General features: G+C 29.1%; 2 protein-coding genes across 6 annotated transcripts in view; one reads left to right on the top strand and one right to left on the bottom strand.

Moving 5' to 3' along the window:
* The window catches only part of LOC116767567 (putative fatty acyl-CoA reductase CG5065), a 50,661-nt gene that overhangs the window by 1,524 nt on the left and 31,779 nt on the right, over positions 1-17,358 (top strand). The gene's annotated exons all lie outside the window — the stretch shown is intronic.
* The window catches only part of LOC116767565 (NAD(+) hydrolase sarm1), a 50,256-nt gene that overhangs the window by 15,589 nt on the left and 17,309 nt on the right, over positions 1-17,358 (bottom strand). Inside the window, exons 2-3 of one of the 5 annotated variants that reach the window (XM_061527231.1) lie at positions 16,467-16,487; positions 3,233-3,289 (exon numbers count right to left, since the gene is read on the bottom strand). The exons of 1 other annotated variant lie outside the window; for it this stretch is intronic. In XM_061527231.1, coding sequence (XP_061383215.1) covers positions 3,233-3,289; positions 16,467-16,487 — 78 coding nt within the window. Of the gene's footprint in view, positions 1-3,232; positions 3,290-7,135; positions 7,372-16,466; positions 16,488-17,358 lie in introns of those variants that run through there. 3 more of the 5 variants (XM_032657947.2, XM_032657945.2, XM_032657948.2) reach the window with 3 other exon arrangements.

Genomic DNA, 17,358 nt, shown 5'->3' with positions numbered 1-17,358 from the left:
TTTATGATGCTGGCTGTATAAGAAATCGATTTAAAAACCGTACCCGTCCTCTTTTTATTTATACACATACAGACGCCGTTTCGTTACTTTTAAGTTGTTATATTAGCTCAAATAATTGTGTTTATAGTCAGTGCCATAAAATATACATACTTATCATGAAAAATAAAATCAAATCGATAAACAGATATTTTCTTAAACAAAAAATCCTAAATATTTCGATTGCTGATGTCATACGAACAATAAAATAAAAAAAAAATACTATCAAAAAAAAAAACGAAAAGGAAAAAGATAGTAGATATTTATCGCGTTATCAAACCACTTCCAGGTACACTTCAAACGACTCCATTCATAGTGAGTGTTGTCACAAAATATTAAAGCGATGACAATTACAAATGATTACGTATTTATTCATAATCGCCGGTAATAGATTTCGGTGTCCACGTAATAACATTATCATCTCTAAATCCTTTGGCGTTTGTCATTAAACAATATTGGCGGAAACTTGATAAGGATTTGATATATAATGTAATTATAAATACATATATCATTTTATCAGTTGTTGCGTAATATTATATCCATAGATTTATTCGTAGCCGAGCACGTTCCACACAATAATTTTCATTATTTATATTATAATGATTGAAATCTATTTAGAACATATTAGTTATTGTTTGAGCGTTTTAGGTATTTGGGTGAATCATCGACCATTCACGTGGCTGTTATCAGTGCCATAGTACAATATTACGGTGTTGCGATGTTACCTGCGCGTGCGCAGACTGTAAGCTATGAGTCACAGACATCCTGTTCCATCGCACTTTCACGGATTTAATATTCAATAGCCTCCATGACCGATATTAACATAGATATGGTTTACGTTATTCTCTTCTTCCAAGAAATAGTGTTGGGGCAATACGATGAATAAGTTATTAAGACGCTGCAGAGTTATTGTTATTTTAATGAAATCTAATCTAATTAAATCACATTTTGAATTTGGAATTTCTACGATAAAATATTTTAAAGAATAATTAATAGCGTTGGTTGAATGAGTACATATATAAATTTGCAAGTGAAGTTTAAGAAAAAAACTCTACATCGCATTGCTAACAACCGGTCCATTTAGTAAATGAATCACGAGACTCGTTTTCGATTGATTCATAGTGAAATGTATTTTTTAATAGTATTAAAATATATTAATGATGATGTCATCCAATTAGCTAATATTACTATATTATAATAAAAAAAAACAGGTCGAGTATTTCAATAAGTGGATTTGTATGCGGGGTTCACAATACATTTGACTCCATGTTAAAGAGATTAATATATAGAGAATGGTTCTATTGACCGTTTGTGTTAACGGTAAACAGATACAGCACAGAATTCATAAGGAATTCCGTATCCTGCCAATAAATATTGTCTATGGTTCAGTTTCAGAACGCTTTTTATATCATATAAGCCTAAACATTTATATCTTACTATTTATTATACATGAACTAAACTTATATTATTATATATCTAAATTATACAAAGGCATATATTATAATATGTATATATAATTTAATATTTCTTTTTTATTTCATTTCATACAATCTTTTACGGAGAAAATTAATTTAATCTCTATGTCTAAAAGTATAATTAAAAATACTTAACAAATGTTGTTCTGTTTTTTGAAATACATAACTATATATTTATACAAAATTATTAAGTATATCGTATAATTTAATTATTTAATTATTTAATATTAGAATTTCATAAGTCAAAAAATTCTTAAATCCCGTAATGTCATGATTATGAGGCAGAGTGATGGCATTATGGCATTATTTGGTTTCATAGTCTGGGATAATTAGATGCACAGATAACTGACAGGAAAAGAGTATTAACACATGTTTACACATATTATAGCGTTCTTACGTTAGTTGAGAACTTCTCGAATGTTTCAAAACTTTATATACTGTAAGTTGATAATTAGGATAAAAGGCGGAGATTTTTGGAGAAGAAAAAATATAGCATAATTCACTTTTTTAATGTACATATATTTTGTATTCTATAGATCGAACTAGTGCAATTAGTTCTACCAATAAGACAGCTAAAAGTTAAAATAGTTGAAAATATTTATAGGCATTTGATATTTAGATGTGTTCATACTCTTTCTTATTCTCCTCCTACCAGGTATCTTCTTAAATGCCATACTAGCGACCCATGAGAACAAAGTCACTCATACTCTTTTATTTCTCATTTATAGCCAGATACTTGACTCCTGATGACTGTATAGTGATTGTCTATGATAAAATAAACAAGGCATGTTTTTCAATACGCGCATTTTTAATTTAGAATAATCTTTTAAAATACTTATTTTAGATAGATTGTTTCTGCCAGTAATATTGCCTTAATAAAGTATATTAAGTGTATATGTTAACAGTTAGTGGAAAACTATTTTGCTATAGATGAATTAAGAAAGTTGAAATCGACGGTCTTGAGTGTTATTTATAGATTATTAGAAGACAATGTAGAGTATTAGATGCTCTAACACCATTTGAATGTGTTGAAGCTCCGACTCCAAAAGCAAGGACAGTTTAGAGAGAGAGTTAGCGATCCCTATTGTCACAAAATCAATGTAAGTCGGAAGTACCATTATAAATAGCGTATAAGCCTATAAGCCTCGCAATCAGAAGTATATTTCTATCTTTAATAACACTAAGAGTTACTTTGAAATATTAGAAAGTGCAAAAATGCTTAATTATTGTCTAATGTAGTAGAGGTCTTAAAAAATATTCTTTTGACCTAAAAAAACATATATGTATATGACAATCAATAATTTTTCTTCCAGTACGTTTCAAGTTAAAACAAATAAAAGCAAAATATGCAGATTTTGTCAATAAGAATTGCAGAAAAACTAAATACTCATATAGAAAGACTATGTATGAGATGGGACGAATATTTTTAATTAATTTCATTTAATAAATAAAAATTAATCCTGTATAATTCTTCGTCCGAAAGTCGAATTTTTAGTGACAGATTCAACAAGAGAGTTGGTTAATGAACTAGGTAAGTTTAATCTTTGTGAATAAGATATATAGTGATTGAGTATCTATATACATACATAATGTATAAAAATCATTCCAATTAGACTGAAACAAGAAATGCTTTATAGAGAAATATTTCTTCCTATTTATCTATTTACGTTTATTATCAATAATATTAAACCCGTCACCGAATTCCATCACAAAACACATACCCATCGTGTACTCTTTGTAGTCTTTGTCGGTGACAGCAAGGATTCCTCTGAACGTACCTGATATTAAACATTAAAAAATGCATTAGAAGATTCTTCTTCTTCAAGATACATTTATATTTAGATCTTCATATAATTTCTGTCCTATTATGTACGAGGTTTAATTCTTTAAAAATTATGAGTTACGTATGCAAATGTATTAATAAGAACAAACAATAATACAGTGAAATCTAAATGATTAATTTTATCATATTAAACATAAAGAATAAAAACGTTGTCTAAAATAACTTATAAAATTTCCTTTAAATTAAATCGAATAAAATAAAATATATTGATATATCGCAGTTATCTTAAACACCGTTGTAGATAGGACCAGATTCAAAGCAGGAAATGATTTTTATCTTCATTCCTTTATACTTTTAAATTAATAACATATAAAGAAATAACCTTAATATGCAAGTTATTTGATTAAAAAAATCTTCTGAAATTAATCAGCTACGACAATATTCTAAGCCATCTTAGTCACCCAATGTTTCTGAATGGCTGACTCATAAGTTCATTTACCCCTGTGTTTATAGCTAAGTAATTCTTATGCCACAGGTTATGTTTTTAAGTTGCATATGCAACTTGCATGGTATAATTATGCAGCACGGTGTGCGTCATCCTCGATCACATTGTCCGAACACGCTTGTTATATATACGTGTATAAAATTATAAATCGTATTTATTATATAAATGGTTATGGAAATGTTAGATGACACATAATATAATGTAGTCGACACAAACGATGTTTTAATAAACCCATGCATTCCCTGCCCACACCTTAAGCGCATTTTAAATCGCAACAGGCCAATAATTTTGTTTCAAGCGTCCAATTTAAAGCAGCTTAAGACGAGCGTGGGTATGGCAACGCTAAGTGTTGGTAGTTGGAACGTCGCGACAGTAGCAGTAGGCGGCCGGAAGTCGAGTGGCGAGTGTTAGAGGACTTCCTACTTAGACAGCTCGTTGAACGGAAACGCTATTTTTGGCCGTCGCTTCCTCTGAGGAAAGTCTGCTCATTGAATACAATGCGGGATACAATTACCTTTATCAGATATGACTTTATATAGTACCATTCACTGAGCACTCATGTCTGAATAAAGTGTCTAAACGACGAATAAACTGATAAAATTTAATAACACTTAAACATGGGTTAATCTCTGAAATGGTGTTGACGTGGCATATCACTAAATATTATCTAATTGGTATGATTTGTTATACCACAACTAAAATGAACAATGAATTTAAATTTTCGCGTATCCCCTTTGACAAACAAGACAAAACAGAAAAAAAACGTGAATTCTCGCTGCCAGGAAGCCCTCGTCGGAATTCCTTACCGCATTTTTTCCCATGGATCCACATATCTCATTGTCAGGCATGTTATGAATTTGCGACTGACTCAACGCTTTAACCTTTCTGGACGTGCAATACCATTTTGTTAAAGGTATCTGAATACAATTACGTCACAAACATAACAATAAATTGTTATATCCCGTTTATGACTTTCACAACGTTGAACCGTGACCCACTTGGATGGAAGCGATTTCAGACGTTTGTCTGAATTAACCCATTGACTCGACGCTGGACCAGATTGATTAGCACATTACAATGTTAAGCATAAGAAGAAATTATAACAATCAAAACGAGATCTGAATTGAGTGAAGGTATTTATTACAAAATTCAAAGAGAAAGTCGGTAATAAATAAAAAAATATATATATTTAAACATCAGATCGCTGTCAGTCTTAAAAAATGTATTTATTACATATATTCATATATAATAAGGAAAATTTCATCGATAAAAGTAGCCTTCAGTATCTCGTTCAAATTGTTATGACAATTAAGCCATCGTGCTTATTAGTGGCCGTAGGAATAATAAGGAAAAGTTTAGTAAAAACCTATGAGATATTTTTGAGAAATATCAACTAGCGGTATTTGTTGTATGTACTATCAGATTTAAATCTTTTTACCAGTACTGTAAGTTAATACCTTGTAGTTATAATGAACTCTATGTTGTGCAAAATAAGTGCTGAAGTCGGTTAAATATTAGAGCTATGTATACACTTACGAAAAACATTCGAAATATAAACCTTCCTTAGCAAATTATTATGTAGTTTTTAAGTCTTAATCTAAGGAATACTACTAATGACACTAAATAGTTAAAAAACACCACACCAATTGTATTACGCGAAAACCAGTTACCCACAGGCTGTTGGCGTGTTTGCATAAAATTAATTAAAAATATAATTTGCATTTACGATTCTAGGGATTAGTGATATAAATTAAAATGTGGGACAACAGAAACATCGTTCCAGTTATACAAGGTTGGACATGGTAAATTTGTCATTGAATTTGAAACCTTGTATGAAAATTTTAAGGGTCATAATATTTTTTATTTTTTAAATTTTACTTAATACGTGGTTATAAATTTTTTTATTTGTGTTATTCTATTTCAATACTAATAGGGTTTTGATATGGAATAATAGTTATATAATACACATTGCGTTATCTGAGCGCGGAGCTTTCAAAGGAGAGGAATGTTAAAGCAAATAGATTCTAAATATAGCTTCAAAAGGTCCGAATTTGATTGCACATATGCAAAATATACACAGTTTTAAACCTTTAACCCATGTTACTAAGATGGCGTTATTTGTGTGAGATGAAAATTTCGATAAATTATTCCTATATATTTGTATGCAATTAAGTTTAATTATTATTGCAATTGGATTCAAATTAATAGCTTCAATTTATATTATTATGTTAATGATATTATATACTTAATTATCAGTAAAACGTATCTACCATTTTATAAATATTAAAACATAATAATAACATTTTTCCGTTGTATTATTTCGTATTATTGTTAATTCTTCGAAACAATGGTTTATAAAAAAAATCATAAGTTTTTATATAAATGATTTCTTTGTTTTATCTTTTCAAGTAAAATATAAGATTTCTCAGTCTTAGCTTATCACTTAAGTAATAACCAGCTGCAGTTTCCGAGAAACGCCAAGGTTGGAGGTGTGAATATATGAGAAGTAGGTCAGCAAAGTGGATCATCGCATTTGAATCATATCCCTGTCAAAATGGTTACGTTTTTGGGACGGCTTTTGTTTATATTAATATTATATTAGTTTCTACTTTAATTAATATAACATTTAAACACATAGGAATTTATATAATAACTACATATTTGTTCAATAAATCAAAACTGTCATAAAATTTTATATAAGAATAATATTTCCTGCTACTTTGACCCAGTACTCGGACGTTATTAATATTTTAAAAAAAAGTATAATAATTTCATCAGTGTTTATATTATTATGGCAACTTTAATATAGGAATATAAATAGAATGCATGAAGAACCGCAAATTTCTATACAAAAATACTCGAATGCGTACATATTATTATTAATAATTATATTTCATAGTGTTATCTGAGACGTTTTGTTTTGGCCATTGATTTCTTATAGAGCCGCTTTGTTAATTAGCATCGGCTCACTCATTTCGCAGACGCTAGAATACCTCGGTCATTATTTCCTGCCCTATTTGGTAACATATTCCTTATCTGAGATGATAATTTATTATAAATATTATGTTGGTATAATTGGTGTCATTAAGCTTGCAATAATGGCATTTCATATAACAATATCAGGAAATCGGAAATTTTAGATAAATAATAAATAAAAATAATTACAATACCTATTCAGTGTGATTTAATTGCTTGCTATAATGCCTCAATTTGACGGCCACCTACGTAAACAGAGATTGTGGCTTAGAGAATATGGCTAGCGGTTGGTTGTTTGCGTTTTATTGTGGTGTGCGATTAAAATTCCGTCTACATACTAGATTTACCGTGTAAACTCACCTTCTTTGGGAAGAATATTTTCGGTTTTCCCGTATAAGTGGAATAAGATGCCATATTGTCGACTTTAGTTACAACCATAATTCGGTAAACAGCACTTAATGCCGCACGGAACACTAGTTAAAACGAGAAATGTGTTAAAACGATTTCTAGAATTTTCGGCGATCACGAGTTTGAAGGTTAAAATCGGTTAATACTATGTAAACGATCCCTTATTGCACACGCTCTGGGATCACAAAGAAAGTTTCTTTTCGTTTTTAGTCGCAATAAGCTTAAAAGTTAAAATCCTTGAACTATATGCGTCCACGTCACCGACGACGCGATCACCGCTACAGTAGCGCGGATCTATTGTTTGTACAAATGTTTTATTCACAAACAGCAAAATAAATTAATATCATTCGACACACATCAACTTTGAAGTCACATTTTACTATCGCGAGCGGTGTATGATACGTTCATACGTCACACCATCAACATGTCGCTTTACAAACTGAATTTTGGTCTGCTTCAACTGTTGCTTTTATCAATTCAGCCGGCGCGTCCCTCCCGCCATGTTGTATCTCTTTCGCTCTTCACATATTTAAGATCTGATAAAATGAGATAGTAAATATACAGCGCTTCACTTGTAAAGTACGTTCATTATATATACGTATAACTCAAATAATATGCACATGACAAGTCCCATACATGTCTTTGTGTAGATAAATAAAATTATTTGTAAGGTAGAGCTAATATTGTATAAAATTATAAAAATAGTTTAAAAGTAATCAAAAACTGAAACATTTGATCAATATCTAATCTATTATTAAAATTTACTTTTTCTTAATTTAATTTAAAATAATTTTAACTAATTATAAGACCTACGCCTTAGACGTCGTGGAAAATGTTATGTCTCTGAAAGGCTTCTTTTGTAAGATCTACTTGTAAGTGTAATTAACTAATTACGTTTTACGTGCTTCTTTTTAAATCATCAGTATAATATTAATTAACTATGAATTCTTTTGCAATAAAGAAGTGTAGGTACCTTTTATGAATTAAAAACGAAAAAACCGTATTTTGTTGGGCAACCTTAAATTTGAGTTTTAGCTCATTCATAACTGATAACGTATTTAAAAATAAATTGACATATTGTATATATATAATTGTACACCACATAAAAAAAGGATTCAAAATTTTGAAAGCATTGATTGGTAACCGTTTAGAAAATAAAATATTTAACTATTACCTACGAGATTACAAAAACAACATATATTAATAATTACTGATAATTTGCAACAAACTATACGCACAGAACTTATATAAGGTAAACACAACCCATATACGTGAAGCCATACACATTGAAATATAAATCTTTTATAAGCGACATTTACTAGAAAGATTATTATATTTGCAACACCATTTGCTCCATCATAAGGACAAAACAACCAACTTCTACATTATACATGTAAGCGTTCTTTGTGAGGGTTGGCCGGTAGAACTAAAAAGGAGATTCGAGATTTGAAAAATGACTCAGTACCAAGAAAAGAACAAAACACTTTTCAAATTTGGAATTGTGGATTGATATTGGTACTGTTTTTTAAAAATCCGTATGCAAAATCAAAGTGAAACCTGCAAAGCACATTGCACATATCTATTCATTCGAGCGAATTCAAAGAGGTCATGGTTGTGAAATTTTTCCTTTATAGATTGTAAAATTTCGACTTCAGCGTCACACTTATCACTCAGATACATCGAGTTTCCTCTTTTGATAATGGTTCTTAAACGTTAAACGTTATGAATAATGATATACAAGGAAATATAATTGAAAGTGATGTATTTACTAGAAAATCTATAACTGTGGTAATTTTAGATTGACATATATATAATTCATAACATATAACTATGAATATTATCTTCCAAAATATATTAAAAACTTTGCTTACGTAAATTTGATTAACTGTAATATGAAAATACAATTTATACTTTAGACAACACAACATTTAAAGGTAATTGTAGTGTTTCTTCTAAATATTGTATTTTATTTTATACTATAATTGAAAATTTCTAAGGAATAATTATTATAAATTCTTAGATTAAACTATTGTTATACTTCAATTAAAGTAATCAGGTAATGGAACACGAAAAACTATTCAATTTCGTGTTATAATGTTAACTTTCTATAACTAATTTAATATTTAATAATAAATTAATAATATTATTTATTTTTACTGAATGAAACATGTTAATTCTAAATTTTATTGTATAGAAATAGAGAAGAATGACACATTAGCGTCGCGACGTCGTCAGTAACGAAGACACAAGCCACTGGCGCCGATGTCACCCTATTTTAAACTAATTTTGACTCAAACTCAGTCACTCACTCATGTAATAAAAATATTATCGTTATTGTACAGTGTTGCATTGCTTTGTTTCAAAATCACTTGATTCTTAGTTTTTAATAATATGAAAAAGAAGTTTCACTATAAACTGACCCGCATAACCCAATCTTGTTCTACTTACGGTTATCATTAAAAAAAAAAAACTAACATCACCTGTGGCATTATCTTCGTAGAATATTTGACACATAAAGTATTCCCTCGTATACAGCATGTCACCGTTCTCTTAAATTTCATATTATATCATGCAAATATACGATAAACTTTACACGTACACAGATTATAAAACGTCCACATCAAATAATAGTTTGTAAAGTTCTGCCGAGCGACAACAAATTAAATCCGTACATCCCGGTGTCAGCGAAAATCATTACGACCGATATTTTTCGCGCCGTTTGCTGTTTTCAGTTACACTTATGCAACTAAAAGTGGCACATGAAATTTCCCTTAGAATCTGACACGTAGTTACAGAGAAATAAGAAAACGACACTGCACTTTATAATTTAAAAGGTATATAAAAATACATATATTAACTAATATGTATTGTATAATGTATGTATTAAGAAAAGATTATTATTATGCAAAGGATAATAAGCAATTTTCATATAATTTCATAAATGTCACGTTTTTTCAGAACGTATGCGACCATAGATAATATCACTTTTTTTTTAATGTAAAATCAATTAAATTATTTTGATAGAGCTATGGGATGATATGGTATAGAGCTCTGGTATGGTATGGTATTCTCTTCGTATCAGAATAACATAAACAATTCATAGTTATAGACCTACGAGCTATAGGTACAAAAAAAAAACTTTCGACAAATCATCTATCTGTTATCTATGTGTAATAAAAAGGTATTCAATGTATGTCATATTAATTCAATGGCAACAATAAAAAACTTGGCAGTAGTACATATCATGTAAAAACAGAGTTCATTCATTGATATTTTTATAAATTTATAATTATATTTAATTACATAGTCATATACTATATTTTTGTTTAAACACGGTCGTTGAACCTTCACTGCCCAATATAGTAAGAATATACCTTCGTATCTTTCAACACCGAATTAATTGCTCTACCAGCAGTTTGCGAGCACGTATGCCGTATTACTTAGCAGTGATTATATTAATTTTATTTAGTATTACATAAATAAACAGACTTCATTATCCACAATATAGTATTAGAGATCTAAAAGTATACGCATCTTATAAAAAACATGTCTTTCTTTGGACCATGACCGTAAGATTATAAGTATAAAATACTCAATTTAAACAATTATATATACAACAGCTTTTTACATTTTATTATTTACTGAAAAACAAAATTATCTCAAATTAGCCGTTTCGAATGTTTTTGATTAAAGTTTGTATTAATAAAAATGATGAAAGAGACCAAATGTATATATGTATATAACTTAACAATAACTCGTCTCCATAAACCAACATTGCCCAATCATTACACCATATAAGATCGTGCTGAATTGAGGTCCCTTAAACGTCCAGGATAAATACTTATCAAATTCCACAACCACAATGTATCACACCGAATTTGGTTTCCTTGGGTCCGTCGTGACGCTATCCGCCTTTGTTCCACTTCTTTGTTTTGAAACACAATTTGTTGCTGTCTTAAATTTTTATTTATATTTCAATCAATTTAATCATCAGATTAAAGAATAACATACAAAATTCGAGAAAAATACATTCATTCTACACTTGTTGGTTAATAAAATGCTTTATGGTTTGGTTTATTTTCAATGAAAACCTATTCCTATGTCACTTTACTAAATAATTGACAACTTTATTATTAATTTTCAGTTAGATTACTTTGTTGAGATATAAATTTTACAGTAATTATCAGACTACCTCCCTAGCGTCTAATTATTTCGGTGAGTTGGATTGTGCTTTCGTCATCCAAATCCTAACAGGCTGTATGAGGCGTAACTCTTGGCTTGTACATGCAAATGAGCCCTATGACCTTAACAATCTTAAATACACTGAATTACATGGTTGTGACATTTATAAATGATTTCATTATATAAAACCACTATTATTATATTAAGAAACGTGCTCCACATAACCGAACGGTCACTTAGCGATTGTATAAGTGAGTGACTCGTTTAAATGTCACATATGTACTTGTTTATGTAATCTTAAAATATCCGTTTTTAACATAGTCTGTTAAAATTTTAATTAAACAACCACATCGTTATGTTACAACTATAAAATAATGGAACGTATTACGTAGTGTACAATATGGAATTATTGATTATAGTAACACGTGTTGAAAACCAACCATTGTCAAGAAATACAATATCGAATGAAAAATTAAATGCTAGCCATGTATCGCTGATTTAAGTAATCGGATACTTTGAGTAGTTTAAGACGCGTGGGAAGCTAGACGAAAAAAATACACTCCGTGAGGTAAATGTAAACAGATTGAGATATTATTATACACGTATGAATGTAGAATAGACAAAGGTTTTATTTAAATATTTAATATATTCACTATGAACTCACCTTTATAAGATCAAACTTACTCTAAATATATAAAACTCGAGTTAATATTAATGCTAAGTTTTCTTAGATATACATATGTATAGACATTGATAATACTTTTAATAATATTCAAATAATTAAGACCGTGCAATTGTAACCTTTGCCTTCTTTAATCTTAATAAAAAAAAGTAAATCTAAATTGTCTATTATTGTACCATAACATAAATACATCCACTAAAACCTTCATACTTTTCATGTTCGTTTTATTAAAGGCGTTCATTAAGTTAGTTTAATTAATGGTTTGAAAGTGAAATCGATCATTTTAATAGTGATTGGTAAGTGGAACCTTTACTGTGGGCAGAGGAAGCAGGATAAGAAAGTTAAGGGCTTGTGTAACAAACAGACGCTAACGCTTTTGCTCTGTATGTTTAAACTTCATTTAGAATGAGGACTTGACAAGGATATATGAAGATATTCGTATATTCAACAAATTAAATATATTGTATTGTTTTCATATTTTCACTTATTATAGACGAATTGAAAATTTTCCACTGAGCGAGCGATAATTTTTAAAAAGACTTATAGCGCATTTTTATGCAAAGTATAAACTTCAAAGACAATCAGTAATTGACATTGAAAATATAAATCTGAATAGCCTTTTTTCATAATATATTGTAGAAGATCCTAATTCGAGTCGATGCACGGAAAATATTATTACCAACTTTCAAACAAACTAAATTAATATATCCATATTACTGTTATATATTGCTAGTCACAAATTTTGTATATGTAATTTTCGTTAAAAAGCTACGGAATAATCATGTAACAGATATACCATGGTCTTTGCGAGCTTTAGAAATAACTTCGATTGATCTTAATATTATGAAAAAATTGAATTTCGATCTGACAAAAATGTAATGCATATATATCTAAAATATGATATTATTTAAAACTATGTTTTATATAATTTGCAGGTAGTTGGAAGCCTGGTCCTATCTAATACCCCATACACCATTTTCCCATACAAAAAAAAAATTGTGTCTAAAATATACACACATTTAATTAGACATTTCATTTACCATTCGTACGGCTATTAAAGTTACAAGCAAGTATATATTATTGTAAGTCCGATTATCTTCCAACATGGACACGTGGTATTTCGTCACGACCTTATCACAAAAGCACGTGTGTTTAATGTCAACAGCATTCGGTATAGAGTTACCACTGACATCTTTAATATGAACGAGTAAACAAAAGTATGGATGCACTTAATTCTGATTTATACGAATTCTAATAAACTGTTTGAAAAATAGGAATCAGACGTCATTTTTGCTATTGCTATTCGGTAGTTCATAAATATATCCAAATTTAAATAGAACATAGGCTCTTATAATGAAAGTTAAGAAAACCTCAACAGAGACGTGAACATTAAAATAGTTGAAATCATTATATAACACTTTAAAATTGACAATGTTCCTTTAGGCATGTGATGCTAGAAGGATGCGGAAACGTTTTTTAACTTCTCCGTCAGTTAAAGATTAGCGCAACATTAATGTAAGTTTGAAACCGACATAACACCCTCGTCGTCTTGATGATCTGGTATTACTAAAATATTTATTCCATATGGAATTTTCATCAATCACAAAAGAATAATAGAATGTTCCAGACTTGTTTGACTGCTGTGGTGATTAGGTCTCATTTAATAATAATCTCGTCAAATGGCTAACCAATAACTAATTAAAATAAAACTTTTCTATGTAATAAGCCTTATATACGTATTAAGATCTTAATGTTGTCAATAAAAAAAATACTTCATTTCTATTTACACAATACCTATTAGCGCTACATGCATTCTATCAATCCATATTTGTTAATAATATACTAGATTTAATAACATATTATTAAAACAATATGTTGAACAAAGTTTGCAGACGTGTGTACGGGCTACGAACAAACGAACATGTTATGTGAAATAACGAACCTTTGTACACGCTGTCAAAATATTTTTAGTCTATGACCACTACGCTAAAGGAGATGAAAATCAAAACACGAATTAACAATCGAGCTAGACTCGCTGTGTTTATAAAATTAAGGAGTCATTATCATAACAAAGTTATCGTTGCTGCGAGAATTGAAATTTGTTTATAATAGACTACCAATTTTAATATAACAACTAAATTATATGCAAGTTATTATTAAATATCATTAATTTATAGACCAAAGTTGTTCGGATTTAGAATAAATTCCTAATATGCTTATTGCAATAAAAATTATTGTTAATTAATGGACAGTAAATCGAACTTTTGATGTGACACTAAATTATACTTTTATGGTTACTAACTAGGAAACCGAATTTTGCATATCATGTAAAACCCTGCGAAATTCTGGTCTGAAAAACTTGATTTTAGAACATAATATGCAAACACGGTAGGTGCCCTTTTGCTAGTGTTGCCATTAATCTTTATTTTTTATAAAATTATAGATTGTTATAATGTGAAAGGCAGTTTTTAAACACACGCCCTAGACACAAGTGCGTCAACTGTAGATTCTCTTTCGTATATTGCGTCAATGATAAACTATCACATATATGTACGTCATAGTTACGTATGATAACCGATGAATGTTGATTATTTTCTGGTATTTGTGAAAAAAAAAAACAACATTACCGCATATGTGCCATACAGAAGTAAAACTTCCGCGGTTTATTTTCTGTACAAATTTATCATATATGCGGAAATACATAAAATATAATTTTTAGTAATTGAGTATTTTACATTCAATAATCTTTTTAAATAATTTGAATATTAAAAAATTTTTGTGCCGTTTCTGCAGTGGCAACTTCCTAAATCTTTAATATGAAAACCGTTACACAGATTTTTTATTAAATTATAATACCGAAATAAGACCGCTACTACGATATGATGAAAATAGATTTAATAGCCAGGGCAGTCGTGGGCAAAAGTTTAATTTACGAATCAAATAACAGAGGACATTGTTAATTTGGAGTGTCAGTAGTGTCAGTCGTGCCAATGAAGCTTGGCAATCGCGGGCAGGACATCCCAATAGAGTGCGCATAAAGTTATTTGTTTAAGTTTAGTGTCCGCCCACGTGTTGTAAATTAGAATATTATGGTTTTATTGTATCATTCATTGTCCACTTCCACTGGTCATACGACCTCTGTTTTATGTGCACCGTAACGTAATACACTCGCTTCATTCGATGTATGGAATATAATTTAAAAGGAAATATACACTGATAGCCTATTAATATTTGTCCAAACACAGTTAGTCATAGCATTTCTGTTACAATGGTTTTCCTTAAAACATTATCTACATCGGAAGATTGTACAAATGAATGCAAATCAAAAGCAAAGAAACCGCAGTTTTAAACCTCTGTTTGAACTTAGTCATATTTTTTTGGAATTTTTGTTGTGATAACGGAGTTCTTAAAATTCTCGTAGTTAGTCATATTTTAATCCGATTAAGTAATGCTATTTAGGAATAAAGACGTAATTTTTTTGTTAAGATTATTATGATATAGGGATATTATTACGTCTTTTATTTCTATAGTAACTGATATCCTGCTTTTTGCTTTTGTTATTTATACTTTTTATAATAAGGGCACGGTTTACGTCGGTCCAAGACCACGTGTTCACTAACAGAACACATATTATGCGTCGTATAAAGTAAAAAGATAAATCAGAAAAAATACATATATTATTATTATCTTTCGGTGTTGATAGTTCAAATCATTTTTATATTACAACACTGTTATTGGTTATTAAAATAAAATAAGTATCCACGTTATGTCAATGTTTTTTTATGTGATTTCAATAGGATTTAATTTTAAACAATGTTTTATGAGTAACGTCTAAGAGTTTACTTATAATATATGAATTTATTTAGTTTAGAAACGTCTCGAGGGAAAGATGATTAATATAATAAATAATCTCCTTTTTAAAATCGCAAAACTGTCTTAAAATATATCAAGAAAATTGTCTTGTCTGAATCTTTAGTCTTGTTTGCAGGAAACGAAGATTCAAATATCGAATAATTTTGTACATGATTGTCTATTTTATCTAAAAATAATAAAGATCCTTATATATAATACCATCACAAATAGAAATTTTCCAGTAGATTGAGAATTATATAAATTAATGTTTAGATATTTTTATACCTAAACTTTTATAGATACATTTTGTGAAATCCTGTGAAATCCTTTGAGATTAACATACATATTATGTATTTTATAAAAATAATATATAACAATTAACATATATACAACATATTCCAGACTTATTGTCCTGTTTCATTAATAGGAAAATAAGAACGATATGTTACAACAAATTCCGTTAATTCATTCGGTGAGTGAAGGAAAGTGTAATGGCTAGTAAAATGCAGTTTTTTCCTTCAATGAAAAGGTATTGACTCACGTTCTTATATAGAAATGTAAACTCACCGGTGCATTCGCAATTCTTACCTGAAACATAACGGAAATCTTCAATAAATCTCGTATAACATTTGTTTAATATCGTGAATCATCATGTGTTAGTCAATTTGTGCGAGGAAAATTATGTTTAAATCGTCATTATGGCATTGACATGATTTAGTTTTGAACGTAAAGTAATCTTCATTTTGTGACATAATAATAAACAGATAAAATGCTGTAGATATCTATAGGCATATTGAATACATAAGATTCCTATATACATACCCACTATGACTAAATTTAATATGACATATGATTACAGCTCTATTTAGAAGTTAAGTCATATATTTTTTATTCTGTACATATAAAAGCAATGTCTTCAAAGCTCGATTCCCGTGTCGAGTTTTAATGTTAAGGAGAATAATTTAAACTTTATGTATGCAGGACAAAACCAAAAAGTATTTTCTTTTGAAATGAACATGAGTTTATAATTCTGTAATAACTATTAATACAGAAGATAACAAACACATCTTATTATAACTAACAATTATATATTATCACATGGTCATAGTTATATGGTGAATAGTATACGTGCTTTATTTTAGCACATATTAATTTTTTATCGTCAGTCTCGCAAAAATAAATCAATATAAAAATCCTTCATATTAACAATAGTTTATATTGACTTATATTATTTTGTTCCATTTTATCTAAATATTTTGTGTTTTTTTTTTCGTGGGTGTTAAAAATTATTGTATTGTAGTTAAAGTTTAGTCCACATAAATGTAAAGATTTCTTTAATTCTAATTACTGACATTATATATACGAAACTTATCGATAATTGCTGTTCTATTAAGTGGAGCAACATTGTAAATAATTAAAAACTTCATGGTAAATAGCTATGGTAATTATTACGTGACGA

Source organism: Danaus plexippus (assembly GCF_018135715.1).
Source record: "Danaus plexippus chromosome 9 unlocalized genomic scaffold, MEX_DaPlex mxdp_24, whole genome shotgun sequence".
NCBI lineage: Eukaryota > Metazoa > Arthropoda > Insecta > Lepidoptera > Nymphalidae > Danaus > Danaus plexippus.
Note: the sequence above shows the minus strand (reverse complement) of the source record. Positions and strands in the feature narration are given on the sequence as shown.